The sequence below is a fragment of the Ciconia boyciana genome, chromosome 3 (assembly GCF_034638445.1).
Source record: "Ciconia boyciana chromosome 3, ASM3463844v1, whole genome shotgun sequence".
NCBI lineage: Eukaryota > Metazoa > Chordata > Aves > Ciconiiformes > Ciconiidae > Ciconia > Ciconia boyciana.
Window position 1 is genome coordinate 37,507,991 of NC_132936.1, and position 27,184 is coordinate 37,535,174.

Genomic DNA, 27,184 nt, shown 5'->3' on the forward strand with positions numbered 1-27,184 from the left:
CAAAGCCTTCTAAATTCTTAGATTGTTTTAACAAATAAGAACCTGTTACAGAGCAAGTGATTTGTTTGCTCTGGCATGTGGTATGAAAGAACCCGATACTGCTTTTCTGGGCATGCAGTTTCCACAGTATGTTTAAGTATTACTAAAATGCAAGCAGTCTCAATAACAGATCTGACCTAGTTTTCTTGTTCCAGAAATAAATACCTATGTAAAAAGCCATATAAATTTGACCTTTAGTGGGTTTTGAGTATCTTTAATTCTTTTAATCTAATCAAAATACTAGTGGAGCTATTATCAGGACAAGCTGGTTTCCACAGCTGAATATGTAGTCAAATATTTGTCTTCATTGGACTTCAAGAGCTAGACAAGCACACTGTGCGTTTAAGCAATAATAATTTAAGATGGTCTTCTCTCACCCCCCCTTTTCTCCTTTCTCTCCCCTCCCCCCATATTTTTTTTTTTTTTTAAATAAGTCAGCAAATGATATCAATGGCCTTCAAGTACCTATCTGATAGCAGAACATTTTACATCACTTACCCTGCTGGGCGAGTAGCCATATCTAACAAAATGCTTTTCCATTCCCTTCGCTTAAATTGCCAGATTCGTGCTGTTCCATCACGGCTTCCACTCACGAATCTAACAAAGGGGAAAAAAGTTACTCAGAGATCAAAGGCAGATCTGTACAGAAAAGACGCTTGAAAACTGAAGTTCCAGAATTTAGAACTCAAAAAATGAAGCTATAAGTAAGAAGTCCAAACAGCGTCAGAATGCTGTACAACTGGTTTGAGGTGAAAAACACTTCTGTACCGGTAAAAAAATTGAAGGCCTGCAAAAAGTGGAACCTGCTTCCCTATCCTGAGCGCCTTCCAAACTAACTGTACTTTGACCTTTGGTGCACCTTGCTGAGTTATGACACTGCTCTGGCACAGAGACACCATAACCCAATGAACATTCTAAGAAATTACCCTGTTGTGCCAGGTAAAGCTAAGGAAGAAATTTAAGGGGTAAAAACAGCTGAAGGGCCAGGAGAGCCCTGCAAGCAGAAGTACAGACATGATTTTAAAACAAAACAAAGCCTACTCCCAATAAGCTAGCACTGTATGTTGAGTAAGTATTATGATACTTATATAAGTAAGTGTTTCCCAGCTTGAGTTTCTCCCCCACCTTTCTTCTCCCTTTTTGGGGTGCAGGGGTAGAAGACAGAGAAAGAGGTGGGTGGAGCACAATGAAGCTTGGTTTGCAAATATTTGTATCATAATAAAAGTGTGCGTTAGAACATCAGTTAAATGAAGCGTCAGAATCTTCATAATAAACTGAACTGTCTTCTTCAGTACCTTTCACATCCAACATCCAGAACTTAAAAGTGAAACATTAAAAAACATTAGGCTAGCTAAATAAGGTATTGTTAGATCTAGTTTGATAGTTTTCCTGTATCCAGCAGTCAATTAAGAAAAGGTTTAAATATTTAAATATATCTAAAAATGCATGTATTTTGTATGTCAATATATACACACATACATTTCTTAAGAATATATTTCAAGTATTTTTATACTCCTTAATTTTGGCAAATTCAAAATACTTTAATCATTCATTACAATGAAAACAACTGTAAAACTGAAGAATGAGTACTATTAAAATGAAACAGTGAGAATCCAATAATTATAGATTATTTTACTGGATGAACCTCAAAAAAAAGAAAGCTTTTTTTTTTTTTTAATAACTACTTCCAGAAACTGATATTTAAAAATGTCCACAAGGTCAAAAAACTAGCTCTGAATAAAGAAATTGTGTGCTTACCTGCTACTACTATTAGAAAACTGAATGCTGTCAACTTTATCCTAGATTAAAAAAACAGTAAAAGAAGGGGAAAAAAAAAAGAAAATCAAATATGATTCCTAATTTATCCAAATTATTATTTTAATCAAATACATATGTAATTTTAAAAAAGTATTTACAGTATGAAACTCCAACTCTGATATCTTCTCTGGCTGACCTGATCCAAAGAAATAAACCCTAATGATGTGATCTGTACTCCCAGTGGCCAAAAACATTCCACCTGAGAAAAACAAACAGATAAGTTTTAAGAAAAAAAGGGCAATCTAATGTTATTACAGTATTTTCAAATGGTTGTAACATCAAATACCTAAATTTAGTCCCTTAAATTTATAGCTGTATCTCATTTCAACTATGCCTGTAACTGACCTTTAAGTAAAAACAAGATTTAGAAACTCAAAAGTTTAAATGGAGTTGAATTACCTCACATTTGCTGTCAGATAAATATGCATCTGCAGACACATCTGAAAGATTAACTAACTACAGTAATTTGTTTGCGACTAAGCCCTTAGAAGCCTCAATCTTAACAAAAACTGAATGGAACTAGAGCTCCCATATGCTTTGTGAAAACAAGTTTCTGTCATTTCGATATTTTATCCAATTATTTATGTTGCATTCTTCAATTTCCAACTCTGAAATCAATGAAATTCAGACTGTGAGAACCTGGTAATCAACACCTTGTCCCAGTCCCTATAAATTCCATCTCAGATAATAAAGCCAACTCTCAGAATCACTCTGAGAAAAAGGTATACATCATGTTTTAAAAGACTTGCAGTCACAAAAGACTTACTTTCAACATTTTATATTTAACCGTTTTCAAGAACTTCCGTATTACCAAGAGTTAATGCATAGATTCTGAATTTCTATTTTAAATATTTGGGGCTTTTTTAACAGCTACTTTAACTCAATTCCATCTTATTAACAAGAAATATGCTACAGTAACTGTATTATACTTCATTTTACTCTGCAAATGACTTCTTCTATTGATATGGAGGGGGGGGGGGGGGAAGGGAAGAAAAAAAGCGGGGGGGGGGGGGAAGGAAGTCTTTTACCAGCACTGAAAGAAGAACAGATCATTTGGACTCCGGGCCGAGGGCGTTCTGTAAACTTTGTTGGCCTTGGACTACAAATAAAGAAACAGTTAAATAATTTCCTAATAGGGCTTCAAAAAATAAGTCAGTATCTTAGAAATAAAGCACAGAAGGACAAAATTAAATATGAAGGAACAGATGGCTGCCCATCTATAAACAATCTCGTGTGACTATGCTTCATGATCTGATCTTTAGGAAACTAAGACATCCAGATGGACTAAGTAATCCATATATCAAGGAGCACTGTATCACAACTTAAGTCCCATTCCCCTCTCCCCTCTAATATTGCTATACAAAACACTCTCCTTAAGTCACCGGCAAAGCAGAACAGAAGACACTGAGCCAGTTGCCCATCATGTTCAGTTTTAAACCACTGGGTGTACTGGAACTCTGGTTTTCTCCTGCAGCACACAGCTGCTTTTACAAGAGAGAAAGAGAGCTTGGCGCTCTTTATAGAAAAGGATACAAAAGAAATTTAAATATATTCAGAGTTCTTCACAGTGTTAGAATATACCAGTTTCTTCAGAGGACATATATTCTTTGTCAGCTAGTTTCAAATAGTGCCCAAAGAATGTCAGGACAACGGCTAGAAGTTTGTAAGGAATTTCACTTTATGGCCTGTGCTTCCTTTTAGGCATTTCAGAATTTGATGTGCAAGCAGAACTAAAGCTTCAATGGATATAGCACTTTAAGAGTGTATAAAAACAAAACAAATCAGATCTGGTTCTTCAATCATTACTTCAATTCTGCTCATGCACTGCAGCAACCTCAAATCAGTAGGTGGTCTTGCATAGTATGCCATCTGCAATCTTCACTCAAAGAATAAACTTACTAGAGAACAGAAGCATTACACCCACAAGTGTCATCACTAAAGATTTCTTTTAACATTAAAAAAATGCATATTCATAACTTATCCAAAATTTTCTCTTTTAAAAGCAAAATGGTCCATATAATTCATTTCAGCTGAAGGCAGGTGCATAAGAGATCTTTCTCCACTAATCAGCTATTGCTATCTCAAAGAAAGTAGTAAGCATTAAACCTTAGTGGTGCCTATGCATAAAGCAAAGTAATAAACACCAGGAATACCAGTTAAGAAATCTTTCTACGAATTGTCTGTTCAGTATAGGCTGTTCCTGTGAACTTTCCTCTAGGAGTTTTAAGGTAACTCCCTGCAGACTCATGACAAAGAAACCTCACGACAAGATACACTAAGCAAGACAAAGATCCACTCTACAAAACAGTTGAAACCCTTCTTAACTGAGATACTAACATAAAAAGAACTACCAGATGATTCAATATGCAGCTTACATAATATGGAGCAAGTGTAAATAGATAAATAGGCTGCTGTTTTCTTCCACTGTGGTTTGTGAACTCTGCCTTTGGAGTTAGGACAGCTGCAAAATAGAGCAAGTATGCACTTATGTTCTAGTTTGGATAACCAAGTTAAATTCTCCAACTTACATCTCTCTAATGCGCATTATTTTACGCTAGAGCAGACTGTGGTCTTTGCAAAATGAGCTGGGCAATCAGTATTTTTGGGAAGCAAGGAAAGTGGACAAAAGTATAATTTCTTGCAACATACAGAAACCAAGCTAATTGTTTTGCTTACACTCTCAATCCAATTATTAAGTGGCTGGACAGCACTAGGATACCTTCATAAACATTTCATAGAGAGGTCCAGAAAAGCCCTGGTAAACCATTTTCCTCCTGGACGAGACCTGTATTAAGTTCAACACAGATCCAGAAACAAGAGGGGCTGCAGTCAAAAAATAACCTGCACTCAGAGCAGCAGACAAAGAAGCAATTTGGTCTATGTGCCTCAACTAAGAGACACACTCACCCACATAAACATCTCACAAGTTCATCTTCTTCAAAATGCAGCAACAGTGCAGGAATGGTTAACTCATCCAAGCCCCACAGACTACCCTCACTCTGGACATGTAGTGGCTCCAGTAAGACTTCTTCTGAGAAAACCAGGTGATAAAACCTCTCCAAATCAAGTCTTTGTTCACAAGCTAACAAACAAGGTTCAGCACATCTCAATTCTGATGTAAGACCAGCCCCTTTAACACCAAGTGCCTTCTGCTTAAGAAAGCAAATGGGAAGTACCACACCACACTGATGTCAATTGAGAAATCAACGTCTTGTCCAAAACAGGAATGTCAAAATCATCAACATGTGTTTTTCCTAAGTTTTTTTCCTCTTTTTAAAATCACGGGGGGGGGAAATATCAAAGAAGAAAAGCAGTATAGTAAGTTCCTCTACCAAAATCTGTGAGACTGTTCTGCTGCCTTTTTCATATGGTCTGCCAGTAACAGACTAACACTGGAAACTTGTGATCCAAACAGGTGGCAGAAGAGTAACAAGAAAACTCAGCATCTTTCTCAGAGAAGATACATATGCAAATATTTTGCAGTGCAACTAATTTAACTTTGATGCACTGACCAGTTTAATAATTCTCCCTTACACTCGACACAGATTATTCTTCAATTTCTGATGACCCAAGGCTGATTTTCTCTCTTCTCCCTACTGCCAACTGATACAGGATCCAACTCTCACGTTTTCTATCACCATCCAGAATAGTAACAGGAGACTAAATATAGGGAAAGCCTTGATTGCATAATTTTTAAATTGTTTTCCCATTTGGGCCACATTCCTTGACTTCCTTACCTGCAGCAACAATCAACCTTACCATTCCTCTATTTGGAAATCAAATTAATCTACCTGGAATGTTACTGCATTTAGGCACACATGGTAACTGCCTGGTCAGAAATCTCTTCACTGAAAGGAGCACAGAAGAGGAGGTTCTGTAATACTGAAGAACACCCATCCACACTAGTCACAGACGCACGTGAACAAGGCTGATCACTCTCCTCTGAACAACATGAGAATTTTGTGGTAGCCATGCCAATGTCTGTGTTTCATCCTATGGCACCAAATCTACTGTAACGTGTCCTTTTGCAGTTTATCAAAACAGAGCTCTGTCACCAAGCATCTCCTGTCTGGGCCATATGTGTGACCTAGATACTGAACATGCCTCAGTTAACGAGGTTATCAAAAAATTGGGAGACCTACATGGGAAGCCTCCAATTTCAGGGATACTATCAATACTGCAGCAGAGCTACTGGCAACGCTGAATACAAAGATTTTTGCAATTTAAGAATGAAGCAAACATCTGCAGAGATTAAAAAGACAAAACAAAACAGAAAACAGAACTGGGATAGGGTACATTAGAAGGCCGAAAGGATATCAAAGTCCCTTTTAAAGGCAAATACTACAGTTTTCAAGGTAGTGAGTTTTCCAATTCTTCATGACCTGTTGAAATAAAATAATTGCTCCATAATATTTTGATCTAATTTTAGAAGTGGAGAATGAAGAACAATTTTGAGTTTCCTCATCTCCTGAAGAAGCTGACAGAGAAAGATTGCCCTCAGGGGGAATTCTTCCCAGGAGGGACTACATTCAATTTTCAGTTAAAGACAGGGAGTTGATCCAGTAGACTTAACCATCCAAGCTGGGTTCCACTGAAAGTTTTCAGCGTAGTTAAGAACAAAACTGATTATTTTTAATTTCAGAGCACACTGAACACAGTAGTGTATCCAAATGCTGCCTTTCCCATATTTTACGAAAAAGTTCAGCAAAGTACTGCTGGCACTGGAAATCATCTTGAAACTATGATCAACTACATGATCATCATGAGGCTGCCCAACAGCTCATAATCTTAACTCACTGCCAGATGATTCAAGTAGTGCTGAGTATAAAAAGCAGGGGGTGGGCTGTGGTTTTTTTTTTTTTTTTTTGAGCAGCAGAAGTTTCAAGACTTCACCACCAGTCCCAATTTAAAGTATTGGACAATTTAGTAACACACTTTCTTCACTGATAGCAATTGTATTCTTGAAAGATAGGCTGCAGTGAAGCTCAGGGCAAGCATGAAACCAAGTTCTGACTTAAGCATGTGACAGCACCCTTCACCTGTACTACTCGAATCTTTTGGTCTTGCCCAAAAGCTCCCATTTCTCTTGCCTGGGGTGGGAGGGCCACTGGAACAGATACAGGGCTGCAAGCTCAGAACCTAAGTAAGAGATCTTATTTTCTCTGCCAGCTTTCCTCCTTTTTAGAGATACTGAACAGAAGCAAGCCTGTATTTTTACTATAGGGACGAAAGGAAGGACAAAATTCCCACCCCACCAGTTATTCTCTCTTCCAGATGGCCTCCACATCACGTTTGTTAAAAAACAACCCCACGAAGGGCCTTATGAAAAAAATTAACAGGAATCTCTCTTTCCTTTGATGGTCTTATACCGTTGGCACTCATTTTCCCCCAGCACATTACTGAATGGACGTGGAGGGGACCTGCCATGTCTCTGCAATTCTGGAAGCCGATCCAGATCTAAAGGTGTAAGGAAGTGCAAACACCTCATCAAAAACTGTATGACAACCTACACCCATTACTGAGACACACTGTCCATACAATGCAGCCTCCTTGTGAAAAATTACACTGCATTCTTCGCTTCCCAGTATCATTTAATATGATTTACTGGAATAAACACAATCACAGTTAGAAAAGTTTACAGTTTAGTGAATTAGGTAAAACTTCCTGTAACTAAGAAATTCTCCTGAACTAGCATACTGTTCAATTCACAAAAAGCTACATTAAGACTTTTCAGGGTGTCCAACTATTTTGTTATCCTAAGTGACGCACAGTTATGTTCCAGGCCCGAAACACATGCCTGTTTCTTATTTAGACTTTACTATATTTTAATCAAGTTTTAGCTTTGATCAAAAAGCATCAATTACTTCAAATACATAACAGCTCTACTAAGTTCAAACAAAGATCTAAGACCAGTATCCTGCCTCCAAAGTAGTCAAAACTGCGTAACAGCAGAAAAACCATACAGTGATGGTTTTAATATCTTCATATAATGCATAGTAATATCCTGTGGCAAGGAGTTTTGCAAATTAACTGCACATTTTGTAAAGAACCACCTCCTTCCAGTTTGGAATTGGCTACCTTCACTTGATAACCTCTAGTACAATAAAGGCCAACAAGCAATTACTCATTGTATGCCCTCCTCAAGACACTCCTGACTGTACATGTCTCATCTTCATGCACCCATCTTTTCCCAGACTGAAGAAACACAGCTTAAAGGGTCCCTCCGTCTTCTCAAACACAATGTATAAAATACTTCCAGAACAGAAGGTAAGGCTGGTACAAATTCCAGTCTCAAAATTTACTCTGCACTCTGGCATTAAGCAACATGAATCACGGGCATGACTTGGGTTACCAGACCACTTTCTTGCTGTGCTTCACAAGACAGCTGAACTAATCTGTTTTCTCTATGCTGCTGTCTGATCACATCTGCTGCAACTACTTACACATGAAAGCATCACTCAAAAATCTTTCATTTCTTTAATATTTGCCAAGTGCATCTCACTGAAAATTTATATTCTACATTTACATATCACCATGGATAGGAATTAGTTGAGAATCCCCTACCATAACTGATGCCAGCTTTCTCACTCCCTAAGTTTTACTTCAGGACAAATCCCATCCAACTTCTTGATTCATCCAAATATTCATGATTTCTAAACATTCACCTTCCAGTTCATATAGTACAACCCACTTAAGTCTCAAGAATTCCCCTATTCTCTAATTACAGAATTTGTTTCAAAATTAAATTCCATAGAGTCAAACTTTATTTTGGAAAAGGACAAAAAAAAAAAAAAAGGAAAAAAGTAAGAGAGATGCATATGAGCTCAAAAGGTTTAAAAATCAGGCAGATTAAGATTTCATCTTGTCAACAAGAGCTCAGACTTAAGAGACCTTAAGAAAAACAATGTGGTGGCAACTCATCCCCTTCACATATTAAAATAAGCATGTAAGCCATCTCCTCAGTAAGGAGAGCGTTACTTTGACTACAGCATGCACCAGGCGGCAGAGGTTTAACAGTCTGAGAAGCAGCTTCATCTACAATATCAAGAAAAGAGCCAAAATGCCCAGAGAACATCAAAATAGTTAAAGTCCAGACAAATAGAGAAGTGGCAAACCTACCTACAAGCTCTGCATAACCTTGGCATGCTGCAAGAGATTCTAACAGCAAATACCAAAACTGCAAGAAAATGGAACCAACCTATCAGGAGAACATATCCATATGAACACATTCCATCCCCAAAGCTAAATTACCAATGACTACTAAAACAATTATTTCCAATTTTGAGCTACAGGTGTTTTGTGATAAAGGAAAAGAAGGAGCAAAAAGCATTTGAAAGCCACTGAACAAGTTAATTTTAAAAAACCTATTTCTATTTGAGGGTCCTAACACATTTTTAATATTTTACACTTTGAAGGTAGAAACTTCAGACTCTACTTCAGCCACCACCACACAGCTGCCCAACAATGCTGCCTCCTGCCATGCTACCGTAAAGAGCAACCATGAAAAGGTAATAGAAATAAGGAAAGAACAAACATCAAAAATACTGCATCCTAATTTATCACTAGGACATTACCTTCTCGTAAATAAATTTGGACTTTCAAGTCTAAATTGCAATCATTTTATCAACATAATTTTCATTTCATCTGGGATTAAGCTATGAGAACGGAACCAAAAAGTGCTAACTTTGACATCACATTAAAAAAATCATTAGACATTTTTTACTAAATTAACAGAGATACAGCAAAACTGGGTATACAGTTACTTGCTTCACTCCACAAAATCCTCAATGGTTAGTAATATTATCAACTTAGTCCTTAAAAGATAAGCAAGCAAGCTATAGCTACACTAGAAATAGATCGCACCCAACAATCATACAGTGAACCAGCCAGTGACAAGTTTTGTTTTAGTCAAGTTTTTCTCCAACATTTGTACAACATTCTTAATTACAAAGAAAGAAATAGCAACAAATAAAATAGCAACTAACTTTATTTTAAGGGTGCCAGCATCCCACAGCCAAAAGCATATCGTTCCATCTGCCCCGGTTGAAGATAAGTATCTCTTTGAGCCACTGCACAGGGGAGAGAACTGGGGGAAGTGAGGGAAGAAAAAAGAAAAGGTCTCCTGTTAATCTGTTCCAGATGTGCTAGTAAGTTCCTCGAGTCATTGACTTCTCACAAAAAAATTTTCATGTATCAAACCATACTTACAGAAAAAAACACCCCAATAAATTGCAATGAACACCAAAGTAACACAATGCTTCTCAGCGTCACTCTCTTCCTTCAGAACAACCCTTCTGGGTTACTTGCCAAAGCACCCTGGGTTATCCCTCCCCACAACCCAAACTGTGCAACAGCATGCAAGCCTAAACAGAAACAAACCAAACTATTCAGCAGTGACTGCAGTTCTTACTCAGTGTACCTGCACTCAGAATCACAGCCTGCAAAGGAATGTTACTTCAAAACAGCACTGCCCCCATGCGTTATGCAATTTTTTTTTTTCAACGAAGATTATGCCTGGCATTTCTCAAGGGTCAGGCATTTCGACAACAAACATGTTATTTCACAATGTGTACCGTGGAAATTCCTTCTCACTTCACAGCTTAGTTGCCAGGCACGCCTTTTTATTACATGGAACATTCTTTGGTGGTTCCTTTTTCAGTCAAATGATGCTTTTTATTGCTCAGGTGAATTCACAAAGCAAAAACCTACCTGCAATGATGTTATAGATGCACTGTGGCCCTGCAGAACTGCTAAGGGTGCACAAGTTCGAAGGCACCAAACTCTGATCATTTTATCACAGCTTCCAGCAGCTATCATGGTGTTTTCATAGTTCACTGCCATATCAGATATTTCAGCTGCATGCCCTCTCAGGGTAGCCAACAACCTTCCATCATCTGTTGCCCAGATTTTTACAAGGCAATCATCTGATCCCTAGAAGTAAGGTAGAAATCGTTTCAACCATACCATTAGCTGTTTTGACATTACAGTTAACTAACACAATGAACTGAACAACAGAACTAGAGGCATACACAGATAAATATCCCCCCCCCCTTTTAAGTTTGCCACACTGCATTCAAAACACAACATCGGATTACATTAATTCTCAACAGTATATACAAAGCATGATGCATTTATAATACAGATTGCAAATCCTACAGCAAGTTGGGTTTACACTCTTCAGCAAGACACTTTTTTCAAAACTCCAGCACAAACTGAAGCTGTTGCAATACATTAAAATGAAAATTTACATTAAATGTGAAAATGAATCATTAATTGGTACCATGTTTGTCATTTAGCATTATACCCACTTATGTTTCTTATGTTACTACTTTAATCTTCATGCCCTACCAGTGTTAGTAGTATACTTACCACAGTAAAAGTGGGGTAAAGAGCCTGCATGAACAGCTATTCCGTTATTAAGTTGAAGTATTATAAATCTGCTTTGATATTCACATTAACAAACACTGAAATGACCACTCTTTCTCAACAAACTTCAGAGGCTTCACCTACTTATCCATACTTAACTTATAATTTGCTGGGCTTCCCACATCACTGTAATGGCTGCTTGCCTGTATACAACAAATTCAATGCCCTACCAAAAATTTCAGAACTCAGCCCTTCACTTTTCACTGCATTCCTGCACCTCCTTGAAAGTCTGAATATCTCTGCACCTCGCTCAACACAATGACATTTGAACATTGCACAGGGACACTGACGGAGATTTGCTGTATACATTTCATTCATTTGCTTAGGTTCAGAAGCAATACAAAGCTGGGCGTTGGGTTTTAACATCTGGAGCACTGATCTGCTACTGGACACACACAGGTACAGCAGCAAGTTACAATGTGACACCATCATTATAAAATTTCACCTGGGTTTTTCCTCTTCCATTTACTTACAGTGCCTCTAGTATTTATTCTTGTAAAGAAGTCAGAAGGCTGGACAATACTACCATCCACCTTTTATAAAAAAGGTATCCAAAGTACAGGGACCAACAGCTGAGGGAACTGGGGTTATTTAGCCTGGAAAAAAGGAGGCTCACGGGAGACCTTATCGCTCTCTACAACTACCTGAAAGGAGGTTCTAGAGAGGTGGGTGTCAGTCTCTTCTCCCAAGTAACAAGCAACAGGACAAGAGGAAACAGCTTCAAGTTGCACCAGGGGAGGTTTAGATTGGGTATTGGGAAAAATTTCTTCACCAAAAGGGTTGTCAAGCATTGGAACAGGCTGCCCAGGGAAGTGCTTGAGTCACCATCCCTGGAAGTAATTAAAAGACGTTAAGACATGGCACTTAGGGTTTAGTGGTGGACTTGGCAGTGTTAGGTTAACGGTTGGACCTGATGATCTTAAAGGTCTTTTCCAACCTAAATGATTCTATGATTTTTGAAAGACTGGTAAGCATTCAGTGAACATAAGCATCTAATGACCAAAAGTTGCAAAAAATATTTAGAGGCTACTGATACTATTTTCAACATTACAGCTTTTGTAAACAGCTAAATGATATATTTTCCTTATTTAGTACACTCTTTAGTCTACATTCACATAACTATAGAAATCCCACACTGCCATGGCTCAATTTAGCTACTCTTCTGGACAGCCCAATCCCAAGACACCAACACCAAACTTGGGAAGTTCTCACCGACACAGCCACTATGCGTGAAGTAGAGCTGTCCCACCGGAGAGCCAGGCAAATGCTCCAGGAAACGCTTTCAAAAGGAACCCAGATACATCCTGCAGTTATTGGAATGCATAAAAAGATCTGGAAAGCTTTTTTTCCCCCCTTTTTTTAATAAATACTGACTAGCCTGTTTACATTACGTTAATGCTGATGAACAGACAATTTATTTCCTTATTTCTTAACTTTTTAAATGTAATTACTATTAAAAAAATTCAGTTATCTACTTGAAAAGGTAGCTAAATTTTACTCATTACATTAGTTGGATTCAAAACTAGTACCTGGGAGAAGGAGAGAACAGCATACCTGCAGTTACCTAACAATTATACACCCATTCTCATTTGTAGCAATACCCTGCAAACCAGGCAACTTCCTCAAGCTTACTTTTTGTTTAGTGAACAAGAAGTTGTTTCTGGCTTACGGGCAGTTATCCACAGCAGTTTCTCTCTTCCTGTTTTATTTGTATCAATTCAGACAAGACACATATCTCTTAACACAAAGAGACAACTATAGCCCCAGTTTTTGAAACAGTAAAAAGAAAGCTGATTGTACTTGGGTACATTGAGAGAGAGCACATTTTACTACAGATCACAAATACAGGTTGCTTCTCTACAGAAGGTCTTTAACATCAGCAAAAAGGCTACTTTGGAGCATTAGTGACATTTTAACCCAGCAGAATGTTTTGCAAGGGGACTCTAGACATGCAAAAATCAAGATAATTTAAAACTTTATTGTGTATTTGATTTCTGAACTGCCTTGGTAGGTAATTTTGATTTACCAGCTGCCATGCTTCTACTTTTCCTCAGGTGAGCATGACTTTTCTTTTTTCCCAACTCTTCAACAGGTGCACACATGAATGCAGTGATGTGGGCAAAAACTTCTCCCATACCTCTGCCCTAGTCATTTTTGGCATAAACTTCTGAGCCTCCAATTAAGGTCGTCAAACAAATTCTGTGTCACTGCATACTCATTTTAAACAAGTACTTCTATTAAGAGAAGGTCCCTCTTCCCTCAAACGGAAAAGTACAATTTGAGCTTTCAGATTTCTCTTTGGTCCTCCGAGGACAGGGAAGCTGAGCAGCAATCAGCATTACAGGACAGCAGCGCTCTGAACATTTAACCTCAACACGCAACCAAGGACTGCTTCCTTGTGCAGTCTTGGTTAGTTACTGCAAGCAACAGCCAGTTTCTACTTCTAAAAACTTTGTCACAAGAGGGATTGTTGCAGGGATGTGTCTATTTGACAAAGGAGATAATAAGGGAAGCTTGTTAATAATTACATTTTCTGCCTCTTGGGTAAGGAGAGCAATGGTACAGCCTATACTATTTCTACTTATGCATAAAACTTCCATGCTGAGATTCTGTGGTACACATTTGCCTTATGTAACTGCTACACAGTTACAGTGCCAGCCCAGGAAAAACAACCAGAGCCTGTAGAGTTGAACAGCAATGGACAGACAGAATCACAGAATCACTCATGTGGGAAGGGACCTCTAGAGATTGTCTAGTCCAACCCCCTGCTCAAGTAGGGTTAGCTAGAGCAGGTCGCCCAGGATGATGTATCAACCATTCCTGTTTTCTTATCTTCTGCACATTTACTGAAGGTACTCTCTGTCCCATCACCCAGGTCCTTAAAGAAAACGTTAAAAAGTACCGGCCTCAGTACCAAACCCTGTGGTACACCCCTAGTAACTGGCCTCCAGCTGGACTTCGTGCCACAAATCACAACACTTCAAACCTGGTAGTTCAGGCCATTTGCCATCTCACTGTCCACTTATCTAGCCTGTACTTCACCAGTTTATCAGTAAGGATGCTATGGGAGACAGCACTGAAAGCCTCACTAACTCAGGAAAAAATATCCACTACTGTCCCTCATCCAGCTTAGTAATTTCAGCGTAGAAGGCTGTCAAGTTGGACAGGAATGATTTCCCCTTCACAGATCTATGCTCATCACATTCTTGTCTTTAATATGTTTGGAAATGGCTTTCAGGAGGATTTGCTCCATCCCTCTGTAGTTCCCTGCAACAACCTTCTTGAAGACGGAAGTGCTATTTGCTCTCTTCCAGTCCTCAGGAACCTCTCCTGATCATCATGGCCTTTCAAAGATAATCAAGAATGGCCTCACAATGACATTGGCCAGCACCCTCAGCACTTGCCGGTGTCTCCCATCAGGTCCCATGGATTTGTGTATGGCCAGTTCATTTAAACATTCCCTACCCTGATCCTCCTCCACCAAGGAGAAGTCTTCCTTGCTCCAGACTTTCCCTCTGGTCTCAAGAACTTGGAATTCCTCAAGACAAGTCTTGCCACTAAAGACTGAGGCAAGATGTAAAGATGACACCGAGTATCTCGGCTTTTTCTGTGTCCTCGGTCACTGGGTCTCCTGCCCCATTCATCAGCAGGCCCACCTTTTCCACAGTCTTCCCGTTGCTGCTGATATACTTGAAGAAGCCATTCCTGTTGCTCTTCACATCCCTTGCCAGATTCAACTCTAGGCTGCCTTCAGCTTTCCTAACCCCATCGCTGAACTTTCAGAGAGTTGCCCTCCATTTCTTCCAAGTCATCTGTCCCTGCTTCCACCTCTCGCACCCTTCCTTTTTGTGTTTGAGTTTTCTCAGGAGCTCCTTGGTCATCCGTGCAGGCCTCCTGCCACCTTTGCTTGCCTTCCTGCACATTGGGATGGACCGTTGTTCAGTTTGGAAGAGGTGATCCTTAAAAACCAGCCAGCTCTCCTGGACCCCTCCTCTCTCCCCCAGACCATATGCCACAAGATTCTTCCAAGCAGGCCCCCAGACAGGTCAAAGTCTGCTCCTCTGAAGTCCAGGGTTGTGATCCTGCTTCTTGCCTTGTTCCTTCTTCCCAGGAGCTCCATCACCTCATGGTCACTGCAGTCAAGACTGCCCCTGACCTTCACATTCACAAACAGTTCTTCACTGTTCGTAACCATCAGATCCAGCAGAGTCTTTTGTTGTCAGCTCCCCAATGACCTGCACCAGGAAAGTGTCATCAGTGCACTACTACAGAAACTTCCTGGATTGCTTGCAAGCTGTTGTGTTCCTCTTCTAGCAGATATCAGGGTGGTTCAAGTCTGCCAGGAGGACCAGCCAGGTAAGGCTTCTTCTAGTTGCCTGAAGAAGGCCTCATCTAATTCTTCCTGATCAGGCAGCCTGTAGCAGACACCCACCCCAACATCACCTATGTTGGCATGCCCTTTAACCCTCACCCATGAGCTCTCAGCTTGCTCATCACCTGTCCCCAGGCAGAACTCCATGCATTCCCGCTGCTCCCTCACATAAAGGGCAACTCCCACACCTTGTCATCCTGGCTTGCCCCTCCTGAACAGCCTGTCTCCATCCACAGCAGCACCCTAGTCCTGTGAGCTACCCAACCCCACCCCAACTCTTTGGTCCTGACAAGATCATAGCCCAGCAACTACACACAGAATTCCAATTCCTCCTGCTTTTCTCCACAGTGCACACATTAGTGTACAGGAACTTCAGATGGGCACCTAGTCAGGCTCATTTCTCGAAGAGTGAAAGCTTTCCCCATAATGCACTTCTTGATCTGTGTGCATATACTTGGGGTGGGCCCCTTCAGCCCTTTTTGTTGTTTTCAGGGTTTCTCCTGCCTACATCACCCCACATTCTTTGCTTGTAGACCAGGTGGTAGACCACCTGGTCTACCACCTCCTCACACGGTTATGGTTTGTCGTCTCCCTCCCACATCTTTCCTACTCTAACACTCTCCTCACCAGGCTGGCCACCCTGTTGAGAAAGATGCTTTTCCCCATATTTGCTTCTTATTCTCCTTTTCACATCCCTCAGTATCCATAACAAAAAGCTTCCTCAACCCGGCACACTTTCAGCTCCTCCACAAGTTAGAAATTACCAAAGCCCTTGATAAAGTTGTTCCAATGAGAAGTTACCCTGTTAATGCAGTTGTAATAGGATCCAGAGAAAAAAAGTACCCCATAGAAAAAACTGCACAATTATCAAACCACCCCTTTGCTTTTACACTAGAAGTTCTATACCTCAAGCATGCTAGAGCACCTTATTAATAGGCATCATTTTCCAAAAGTTTGGACAGTGCCACAACTCTTTTCTGAGCCTTAATCTTTAATTTTTCCAATATCCTTAGGGCGTTATCATAAAAAAAAAATCAGGGCAGTCTAGCAGCATGTACAAAACACATTCTGTAATTTCTCTTAATTTCATCTAAGCTAGGACTTTGGTAGTCATTTTAACCACAACACAGTAACATAAGTATATATTAATCCAATTATTTGGCATGAACCTCAAAAGTCCTTCTGAATTATCTGAGAACTTCTTCAAATTGTATCCTTACAAACCGTAACAAGCGTTTGCAGTCTTTGCTCTTTGCCCCATCATGTTAGACTGTATGAATATGAAAACTAAGTTCTCAATACTCTAAATTCTGTTATTTCTCTTTTTGTCTCAAAATCTGTATCAAACCCTTGAAATGACCATTTCCTTCTAGATCTGACATTTTTTTTTATTCAGACCCACTGAACTAAGACTTAATAAATTACCGTACTATGCATCTTACTCTATTGCTACATTTAGCTCAGCTCAAATACTTGTACAGAAAGAAAGTAAACCACCTTCAGGAATAGGTTTTAATTAATAGGTAGAACTTGGGTCCTCCCAGTAAGATGCTCACCTACCCAGAACTACAAGAAGAAAGAAGATTCAAGGATCTCTTAAATTTAGTTTTTTAACTGCATTTAAATGTAGTTGTTAGCATTTAATGCTTTTGAAAAGGCTCCATCTTACTCATATCGAATACCTTGAAAGAGACAGTGTTATTTGTTAAAAAAAAGTTGGTAAACAAGCTCAGTAATGCACACTTCCAAACCAATTCCAACGAACAAGTTAACACAGGTTTACAACAGAACTAGCAAACTTGCTGTTTAGAGCTTTATAAGCAGTTTAGAGAAAAAAGGAGCCCTTTTTTCTCTCTAAACTCTGCTTATAAGGCTGCAAGCAGATTCAGTTTTAATCCATTTGCTTCCTTAAAACAAACACACAAGCACTCTTAAACACTCAGATTTGGGGTTTTTCCCCCCCTCATGCTACTCAATTACTAAGTTTCCATAACTGTTCCTGTGTTTCTAGATTCAAATTTGCACATCTGTATCTAAAGCTTCAAAAAGTTTCAAACTCTACACTTACTTGATGCAACGATTATCTGAAAAATAGTATCAGCTCATTCTGTTCTACTGTTATCATGATGTGAGACTTAAGAATATGAAGAAGCTTGTCCATTCTTCTCAAAAGTGCAGTCACCACCAAAAAAGCCCCAAGAAGCATAGGAGACAAAAAGGGTATGCATGTGTGTAAAACTGATGCTTACAAATAATAGCCTCACCGCTCAAAAGAGAGACCTGAAAGCAGAAGAAGGGAATAGGGAACCCAAAGCTTTCAAAACACTATAGGGGGTGGAAATCACTCACATATGGATTAATCTCTTTTTCAAAGCAGTACATGCATGATAAGAGAAACAAGCCATCAATATTAACTGCATCATAGTCTAGAAATCTCAAACTACTGGTCTCATTTTTCTTGGAGCTGCACAAATTAAAAAAAAACAAGCCCACACCAAACAAAACAAAAAACCCCCTCTGTCTACAGGACTACACATATTACATAAAACACGCTTCTGCAATTCTCACATTGTACAGATCAATACTATGAATAAGCTACTGACTCTACAGTACGCTTACCACCTGCAGTAATTTTACTGGATGAACAGATTGTTCAAAGCACAGGAAAGAAAAAAAAAAGAAAAAAGAAAAAGACAACCAATAAACCAAACCCTGCATTATGAGACCCCTAAAATGCTGCTTGCAGAATGTAACTAAGGGAGAGCAACCTGCACATAGACAACTTAAAGATACAAAATGGTCAGCACAAAAATAAAAGCTAACTCTGGGACCTAATGCTACCTGGAGGGTCCTCAGAGGTCTGTTTAATAAAAGCAAACCAAGGAAAGAAGATCAGCATAAAACCAGCCTTCTCCCTACCAGCTGGCTATAGTACAGCTGTAGAGGCATGTGTTGTACATCTCCATTGCAGAGAAAAATTAAATGACTGTTAGCAAGTCTCAACAAGAAAAAAGGAAAACAAAAGGAAAGGGGAAAAAAAAGAAAAAAAAGACTAAGGTAAAACTGTACATTCTGTAGCATTTTGGCAAGATAACAATATTAGAGTTCAAATAAATTAATGAGATTCTGCCTGAACTGAATGGGACACTTCACAACTCTTAAAATACAGTTGCAGTTCTGCTAGCAAGGGCATTGGCTTACACCACAGCTCATGTTTCCAAGGTTATATCTACAACTGGTCGAATTATGTGCCTATTAAAATGCATTTGTCAAAAGTGAATCCTAGAACAAGTTCAGCACCAAGAGAGAACTGATGACAGCATTGCCAAGGTATGGAGTGAAACTGATTCACTTTCCTACCACTACACAGATTTGTGGGCTGAAGTGAAACTGCCAAGAAAACATACAAATTAATCTTGGGTTGGAAACCTTACACAGACTATTATACAACGCTCTTTATTATTCCCTAGAAAGAATAATCTCAGAAGAGACACGAAGATAAAGGTGGGGAAAAAGGACATGGCCATCCTTCTTTGCAGTTAGAAAGTTAAGTAGTGCAGGAACCAGAAAAGACAATGCCTGTTTCTATTACCCTGCGTGGGTTCTGCAAGTCACGCTTTTCAAGAGATCCAGAATACACAGTCTCAGAAATAATGAGGTTTTCTTCACTGATGGCTGATAGGTCTTTTAGTTGTGTCTTTCCCAGTAAAGAGGATGCCTTAATTGCAGTTAATTAAAAAAACCTAAATTACCAAGACAACACAGTCTGTATATTAAGAATACTTCTGTATATTCAGAAAAAAAACAGGTAAGAGGTTGATATTCAGAAAACTCTTGTGAAATCTGTAAAAGAATATAAATAGAAACAGTCACTGGATGACCTACTAGCTACTAGGAAAACTGCATCATGTCCTGTTTTCATTGCCTTTAGGCAAACCAAGAGCACCTTCTTCCTAGCAAAGATAACATCTCCCAGAAGAGTATGACTCAAAAATGTGCTGAGATCACTTTCTTTTCCTTTTAATTTGAAGCGGAACATAAACAGAACTTGAATTTAGAGGCTTTCAATACTTCAGAGGTCAGGAGGAAAAGAAAACAATTATGATGCACCTTCTAGAACCAATTATAAGTCTAAAACAACCTCTTATCTACCTAATGTCACAATGAATGCTGGAGGTTGTAGAGTAAAAATGTAAAGCAAGAACAATTCCCTATTGATGCATGCAAATTTACACGCCGGCGACAGACATGTCTGGAATGAAGTTTGCCTTACTTTTGATTATAAATTCCTATTTCTACTTACTACACTAAGGACTTTAGAAATTGTAGTCGTCTAGATTGAAAAGAATTGGCACCGTTTCATTATGCAGATGCAATTACAACAAGAGAGTTCATGACTGTTTATCCACTGACTACATCACGCCAGCTACAGCAACTTGGATTTTACTGGAATGTGGAATACAACCCACTGGTTTTCCATTTGCCAACAACCACTTAAACATCTACACAAAAACCACTGGATTTACCTGAGAACGCTGAGGTAAGAAGTTCTGTCCCAGGCCCTCCAAAATGAAAATTCACCAGCCACAATTAATTTCTATGGACACTTTATTTAACACTAGATTGAAGTAATGATGATCTAAACTGGGACCTTTTTCAAGCAGTCAAACCATGACGCCAGTGTATCTGTCAGCAAAGGACTGCCACCAAAGCTCTGGGGTTGCAGAAGCAATATTGCTCCCCCCATTTTATTTCAGGTGGTTCTACTTTTCTTTTGGAACCAAATTGCTGTTACAGTCAAGAGAATTCTAACTACTTTTAAATCAGACTACAAAAAGCAAGGGAATGTGCAACAAGGAATGATCATTGCAGATGCAGCCAAGAGGAAGTTTAGTATATCTCTGGAAGAGGAAAGATTTTAGGAACATGGGAAAGTTTCAGGAAAATGAAGAATCAGAAGACCTTAACAAGGACTTTTACGCACTTCATCTAGGAAGCACAAACAGAAGTTTTTATTTAGAGGTGAACAGGGTGAGCATAGGCAATTTTTCATAAGAATCTCTAATCCATTCTGCCGTGTCACATATAAAATAAACCCACAGAGAGCCCTTTTCCTGATAGGTTAATCACGCATAAACTCCAGGACATATGAATTTAATGGCTATGACTGGTGAGGGACTTAGCTTGCCGATGAAAGCTAAAGAAATATGAAAAAAGTTTCTGCTATGCCTGAAGTAACAAGTGAACAAATAAACAGAAGTCTGTTCAAAACACTGTACGCATCCCATCCCTGCAACCACACATTCCTCCACACAACAAAGCAAAATGTACGTGGGTGAAAGGGCAAATCATATTTACAACTGCCTTGAAAGAATTTTAGAAGTCAGGACTGCAATACATACAGTAGAACTGAACTGTACTTCCACCTGCATTGTCCGAGTTGTCTGCCGTGAGGTTAGAAGGCACACAATCAAGCTCCTGGATCCACAAAGTTATCAATTACATCCAGTGTTTGCAGGAAGGCAATAAATGCAGCCAAAGTGTCCCAGACTGGCATGAGGTGTGTATTTACAAGATCTTTGACTCTCCTAAAATTGACTACTTACCAAGAAATCCAAATTACACTCACACCTATCTGTTTTTATAATTCCCATTCCTTGGGAAACTTGCAATTTCAGTACTCATTTCAGACATGTGTCCAATGTTTTTTATAAAAAAACCCAACAACAATGAAAATGAAAATAGTTAAAAATACTAAGAACACTGGTACAAAAAAAAGTTCCTGGGATCTCATAAAGACAATTCCTTGTGAACCAACATTTGTTACAACACACCATGTGAATTTTCAGCTTTCTCGTTTCCATCAACATGCTGTACCAAAGCTAAGTGTGTCACCAGACTGTTAAACTTAATAGTCATGGTTTAAATTTAACAGAAGTTATAGAAAAGAGTCAAAATAATCTTAATTACATATTGATTGTCCTCTCTGACTTCCAAATCAAATTCTGTGGTGGTGGTCCATTCTCTTGCTTATGTTTTTGCTAGAGATAACAAGTTCAGAGGAAAGAATCTACGTAGGGGAATTCCTCTCCACTGAAAATAACCCAAGTTTTCTGACTGAACTGCACAGATCAGCAGTCACCATTACATCTAGTTTTAAGACACATATGCCAAACTATCTTAACATGCAAACTGGCATAGTTATTAAAAAGCATATATGAAAGTAACAGTAATAAAGCATTTATCTGCTCTTGATACACAACATCAGTACATTTCGTTTTTGGAAACAATTAGGTGACACGCTATCTGTACTTAAAAAAAAAACCCTACAAAAATAAAGATTTTGTACTTACAGTAAATATTCGCCTGCCAGTCCGATCAAAAGTTACACAGTATACAGAAGATAAGTGTCCTAAAATTCGTTTGTGCATCTTCATATGTTGATAGACTGCAGTTGGAACAAGACGTTCAAGTCTGTATTTTCCATTTAGTTTTCTTGAAAACAGGGTATCCACTACCAAATGGGGAAAGAAAAAAAGAAGAGACAGCATTTATATTGGGTTCCTAAACTAAAATACTTCTCCAGGATGGAAAGTTTATCTCAACACTGGACCACCTGCCATATGAACAGCTTACTACAGTAATTCTCTCGTTTTGCCATACTTAGGGAAAAATACATACAAAAGTAGCCTATGATACAAACGTGCCAAAAAGTACCAAACTGCAAGGCAGAATGTAAAGATGCAACACAACTTTCAACTTTCAGTGCCCAAATATATGCTTCTCACTTTATACCTAGTGAGAGAAATTCAGGAGGACTGAGGCAGCTTCCATGGAGGAGTAAACTACCTCAAATTTAACAAGCATAAGAGCTTCCATATAGCTATTAACTGAAGATCAGCAAACATTCAATTCTTCTCCAAGGCAACCTCTTTTCTGAGGTCTACACAATCAAACATTTATCCACCACTTGTAAGACAATCAACTTAATATTGCTACCCACTACAGCTAACAAAAAACCCCAAAATTTACATACACATTTACAAAAACCTTACAGAAAATTCTGATTTTGACTAATAGAACCTTGTTCAAAGAGTTTGGGATTTTTTTTTCAAGTTTAAAAGCTAAGAAGGTCCAGGAGCAGGAATCTACTTCGTTTTAACAAAATGGAAATCTTCAATCAAGGACTTCAACAAAGAAAATAAAGCTCAGTGTTACTAATTTTAAACTGCTATTCATGCAATGATAAAGCAACAGAGTATAATGCTTATTATGCATGGATACATAGACATTAGTTGAACAGCTCCCCATATGATCATTAGACCGAAGAATGGCAATGGCGATACATTTTATATTCCACAGTGTTGTGATAAAGCAGGTATCACAGATCTCCAGCTTCTGAATACATGAAAAGTAAAAACAAATGCCCAACAATGTCCACAGCACTACACACACATGAAAAACAAGATCTTTCAGTGCCAAGAAAGGTAGCCAATACTTTCATTACTACTCTGCTTAGCCATTATTTTTAAATGTGACCAAGGCTATGTCTGTACTAGTGAACGCAGCAGGACCAGGGCACGGGTCAGGGCACTTCATCACATTCGCTCCCTAGCGTCAACTGTGAAAACAGCTACAAACCTCTCACATTGCTCGGTTTTGGCCCAGACCAACCAGACACTGGTTCATGAGTCAGCACAGGTCAAACTACATTAAATATGCAAACTGGATTGCAGGTACTCTATAAGAAGCAAAAGTACTTAGTGGTATGAACAATTGCCAAGCCCATTGGCCTCAGGCCATAAGACAGCCCTGAAACATTTCAGTTAACTGCCTAGGTAGCCCAAGGATTCAAGGAAGTTCTCCTAGTTCAAGATGCTTTGTGAAGAAGCAGGATCATTAGCTGTGGAGCGAGGCACTTTTAGTCAATGCACCACTACTGCCTTAAGGCTCTACTATGTCCTCTTCACCCTCCCCTTATACAAGAAAGAGATGTAGTTGCATTTGCTTTATGACAAAGCTTCTCCTTGCCAACAGTCTACTTTAGAACAGCAGGAAACCAAGATTAGTTCAGTCACAAGACAAATCTACTTTTGGTTTCTGACAAATCATCCTACAGTCTGGGAGGGGCTGGGGGGGGGGGGGGGGGGAGGAAAAAAGAAAAAAAAAAAGGAAAATAATAATTAAAAAAAAACCCCACAAACCACACACTCAGAAAAGCCCCAGAAAAGCCCCAAACAAAACACACACACACTCAAACCAAATAAGGAAGGTCTTTGTCACAACAATAAAGTGAGCTTACACAATAATCTCAACCTACTCCGAAGTTACCTTTTGTTTGCTCTTAATGCAAGATGGAGATGGTTGTTGGAAATCAGCTTCTAGCAATGCCTTCAAATGAAACCATAGCTCACAAAAAGGGAAAAAAGCTTAACTAGAAGTTTAACTTGCAGAGATGCTCTGTCAATAAATTGGAAGCATAAGCAGACTCTTTAGGATAAAACAACCAATGACTTCATTTAAGCATGTAATTTTTAATATACATCTAAATTTATGACAAACTTTTTAAAGTACTTGAGATAAATTTCAAGTTTTGGTTTTGGGTTTTTTTTTTGTTTGTGTGGTTTTTTTTTTTTTTTTTTTAAAAAAAACACTGAAGAAGATTAAGTTTAACAGAACCCAAGCCAGTATTTCTGATTATATTCTTGCTGATGTGAAGTGGTAATGGGCAACTTGCTACTCGTTCACATATCCCTAGGAAACTCAACAGGTGAAACACCCCTTGTTCAGTAACAGTCAACCTACTGGAAAAAATAAGAGGCAATGCTGTGATACTGGAAACAAGAAAACTGAGATCTACCTCACTCTTTGGCCTTGATCTGAACTTAAAACATACAAAAATCCCAAAACTGGTTAAAAATAAAATTAAGGGAATTGAAAAGTGATTTGACATGAAAAAAAACCAATATTATGAACTTACTTTCTATGGGAATAAAATTTTTTACCAAAATCATGCAAATGGTGGGGGGAAGGGGGACAATCAATCTCCTGCAGGTTTGAACATTGTCCATAAACACATAATTTTTAAAAGACTTCTCAAACTTTTTTGTTTGGTTGTTGTTTTAAATGAAATTCTCACATCCACCATTGTTCTTCAATATGGCCTTCCATTTAACTACATTTATATTTACTCTCATTGACTTTGCCACGTGATCCAGCTTGATTTCTCTGACCTATTCCCACCCTTTATTCCAAACACTGACGACTCCAATCTGTCACCTGCACACTTTGCTAGCACAATAGCATTTATTTTTTTCTTCCACAGTACAGGTAAAAATTAAATAGCTGTGTCTCAAAAATAAATTCCTGCAGCCAAACACTAAAATTGATTTTTCTGGTGCAAGCCAAGGTGAGAATGGCTACCAACTGTTAATTATAATAATGTCTTTGTACTAATTATAGGCCTTTGGTTTTATAACTATTGTTATCCATGTCTACCATCAATGCTTGTCAGGCCTTATGTGATCTCTAATCTATTTTAGCTTGATTTTAACTGCATTTGGAAAAAAGTTATTTTAGAAACCCCTGTGACAGCAAGTCTAGTATCTCTCTTGTTGTAGCCATATTAGCAGTTTTCTGTCTTTGCTTAAATTTTGCTTGGCCTCACACAAACGAGTCAGTATGAACGAAGGTATTAATCACAGGAAGTGTGATAAGGTATAAGCAGTTAAACAGCTGCAGTGAGAGCCACAAACCATACATAATAAGGGAGGGAAAGAGGATGAGACTTTATCCCAGGAAGGGTTAGAGAGCACTGGTTGGGCCTTACAGTGAGTCAACCAACATGAAGAGAAGTAAGAAGGGTTGGAAGGCAGAAAGAAGAAAACAACAGAACAGAGATTGCCTGCTTCTTGCTGCAAGGGCACTATGGACATTGCACAGAAAGAACTCCCATAACAACACCTGGCCAGCTAAGGAAATTAAGTCTAACTTAGCTTTACATGCCTGTCTACTACTCAGACTAAGATCCTGCTTTAAAAATAAATAAATAAATAAATAAAATTTAAAACAAACCAACCAAAAAAGCAGATGTTACTAAGTGGTTGTGCAATGCAGGATGACAATCCACCACTTAGTTCCAAATGACATTTTGCTTTCAAAATCAGGATTCTTCATATTTAATAATGAAGCTAACTGATCAGTAGAAACCAATGCCCAAGAAAGCCACGTATTTTGTTGACATTTTGAACATGTAAAAACCACTTTGCCACAAATTTTATCATTTAAGTTGCTATCCATTGTTTACCAATTGGTTCCAAACAAAATTAACTGGCTTCTAGTTTTTAGGTACTGGGCTCAGCTTCACACAACATGACCAGCCTCAGAGACTGAAATGGTCTGCTACCACAGAACCACAGAACGGTTGAGGCAGGAAGGAACCTCTAGACATCTTCTAGTCCAACTCCCTGCTTAAGCAGGATCAGCTAGAGCAGGCTGCCCAGGGCTGTGTCCAGTCAGGTTTTGAGTATCTCTAACGATGGAGACTTCACAATCTCTCTGGGCAACCTGTGCCACAGCTCTGATCATCCCCAAAAGGTGTTTTCTTATGTTTAAGTTGAACTTCCTCTATTTCAGTTTGTGTCCATTGCCTCTGTCCTGTCAGGAGGCATCAATGAGAAGAGTCTGGCGCCATCTTCAGCACACCCTCCCATTCAGGTATTCATACCCACTGATAACACCCCACCATGCTTTCCTTCTCAAGGCTAAACAATCCCAGCTCTCTTGGCTTCTCCTTGTATGACAGATACCTCAATCCCTTCATCACCTTCCAGGTCCTTTGCTAGACTAGCTCCAGTCTGTCCATGTCTTTCTTGTTCTGAGGAGCCCAGAGCTGGACACAGCACTCCAGGTGTGATCTCAGCTGTGCTGAGGTAGAGGGGAAGGAACACCCTTAAACTAATGGCAATGCACCGCCTCCAGCAGCCCAGGATGCCACTTGGGTTTTTTGTGCCAGGGCACACACGCTCGACCTCTGACATGTTCAACACCAGGACAGCCAGCTCATTTTCTGCAAAGCTGCTTTCCAGCCAGTCGGCTCCCATTGTCCACTGGTACACAAGGTTACTCCTCCTCATGGGCAGGACTTTTGCACTTCTCTCTGTGGAACTTCATTAGATTCCTGTTGACCCATTTCTCTAGCCTGTCCCCTTGAATGGCAGCACAGACCATTTGATCCATCAATCACTCCTCCTAGTTTTGTATCATCTGCAAAACTTGGTGCTTCATCATCCAAGTTATAAATGAAGATGTTGAACTATACTGGCTCTAGTATCAACCCCTGTAGTACACCACTAGTGACTGGCCCTCATGCCAGTCACTGGAATTCATTCTGCTGATCACAGCCCTTTGAGCCCAGCACTTCTGCCCATATCTTGCCAGTTTGTCAGTGAGAACGTTATGGGAGCCAGTTTGGAAAGCCCTGCTGAAGTCAGGATAAACAACGTTCACTACTGTCCCATCATCCTCCAA

At 39.1% G+C, this 27,184-nt stretch overlaps 1 protein-coding gene across 3 annotated transcripts in view; it reads right to left on the reverse strand.

The window, feature by feature from the left end:
• PHIP (PHIP subunit of CUL4-Ring ligase complex) overlaps positions 1-27,184 on the reverse strand; it is a 120,843-nt gene that overhangs the window by 76,199 nt on the left and 17,460 nt on the right. For all 3 annotated transcript variants that reach the window (XM_072855335.1, XM_072855334.1, XM_072855333.1), the window contains exons 7-13: positions 22,009-22,169; positions 10,567-10,788; positions 9,843-9,943; positions 2,886-2,956; positions 1,956-2,056; positions 1,798-1,838; positions 538-636 (exon numbers count right to left, since the gene is read on the reverse strand). In XM_072855335.1, coding sequence (XP_072711436.1) covers positions 538-636; positions 1,798-1,838; positions 1,956-2,056; positions 2,886-2,956; positions 9,843-9,943; positions 10,567-10,788; positions 22,009-22,169 — 796 coding nt within the window. The remainder of the gene's footprint in view (positions 1-537; positions 637-1,797; positions 1,839-1,955; positions 2,057-2,885; positions 2,957-9,842; positions 9,944-10,566; positions 10,789-22,008; positions 22,170-27,184) is intronic.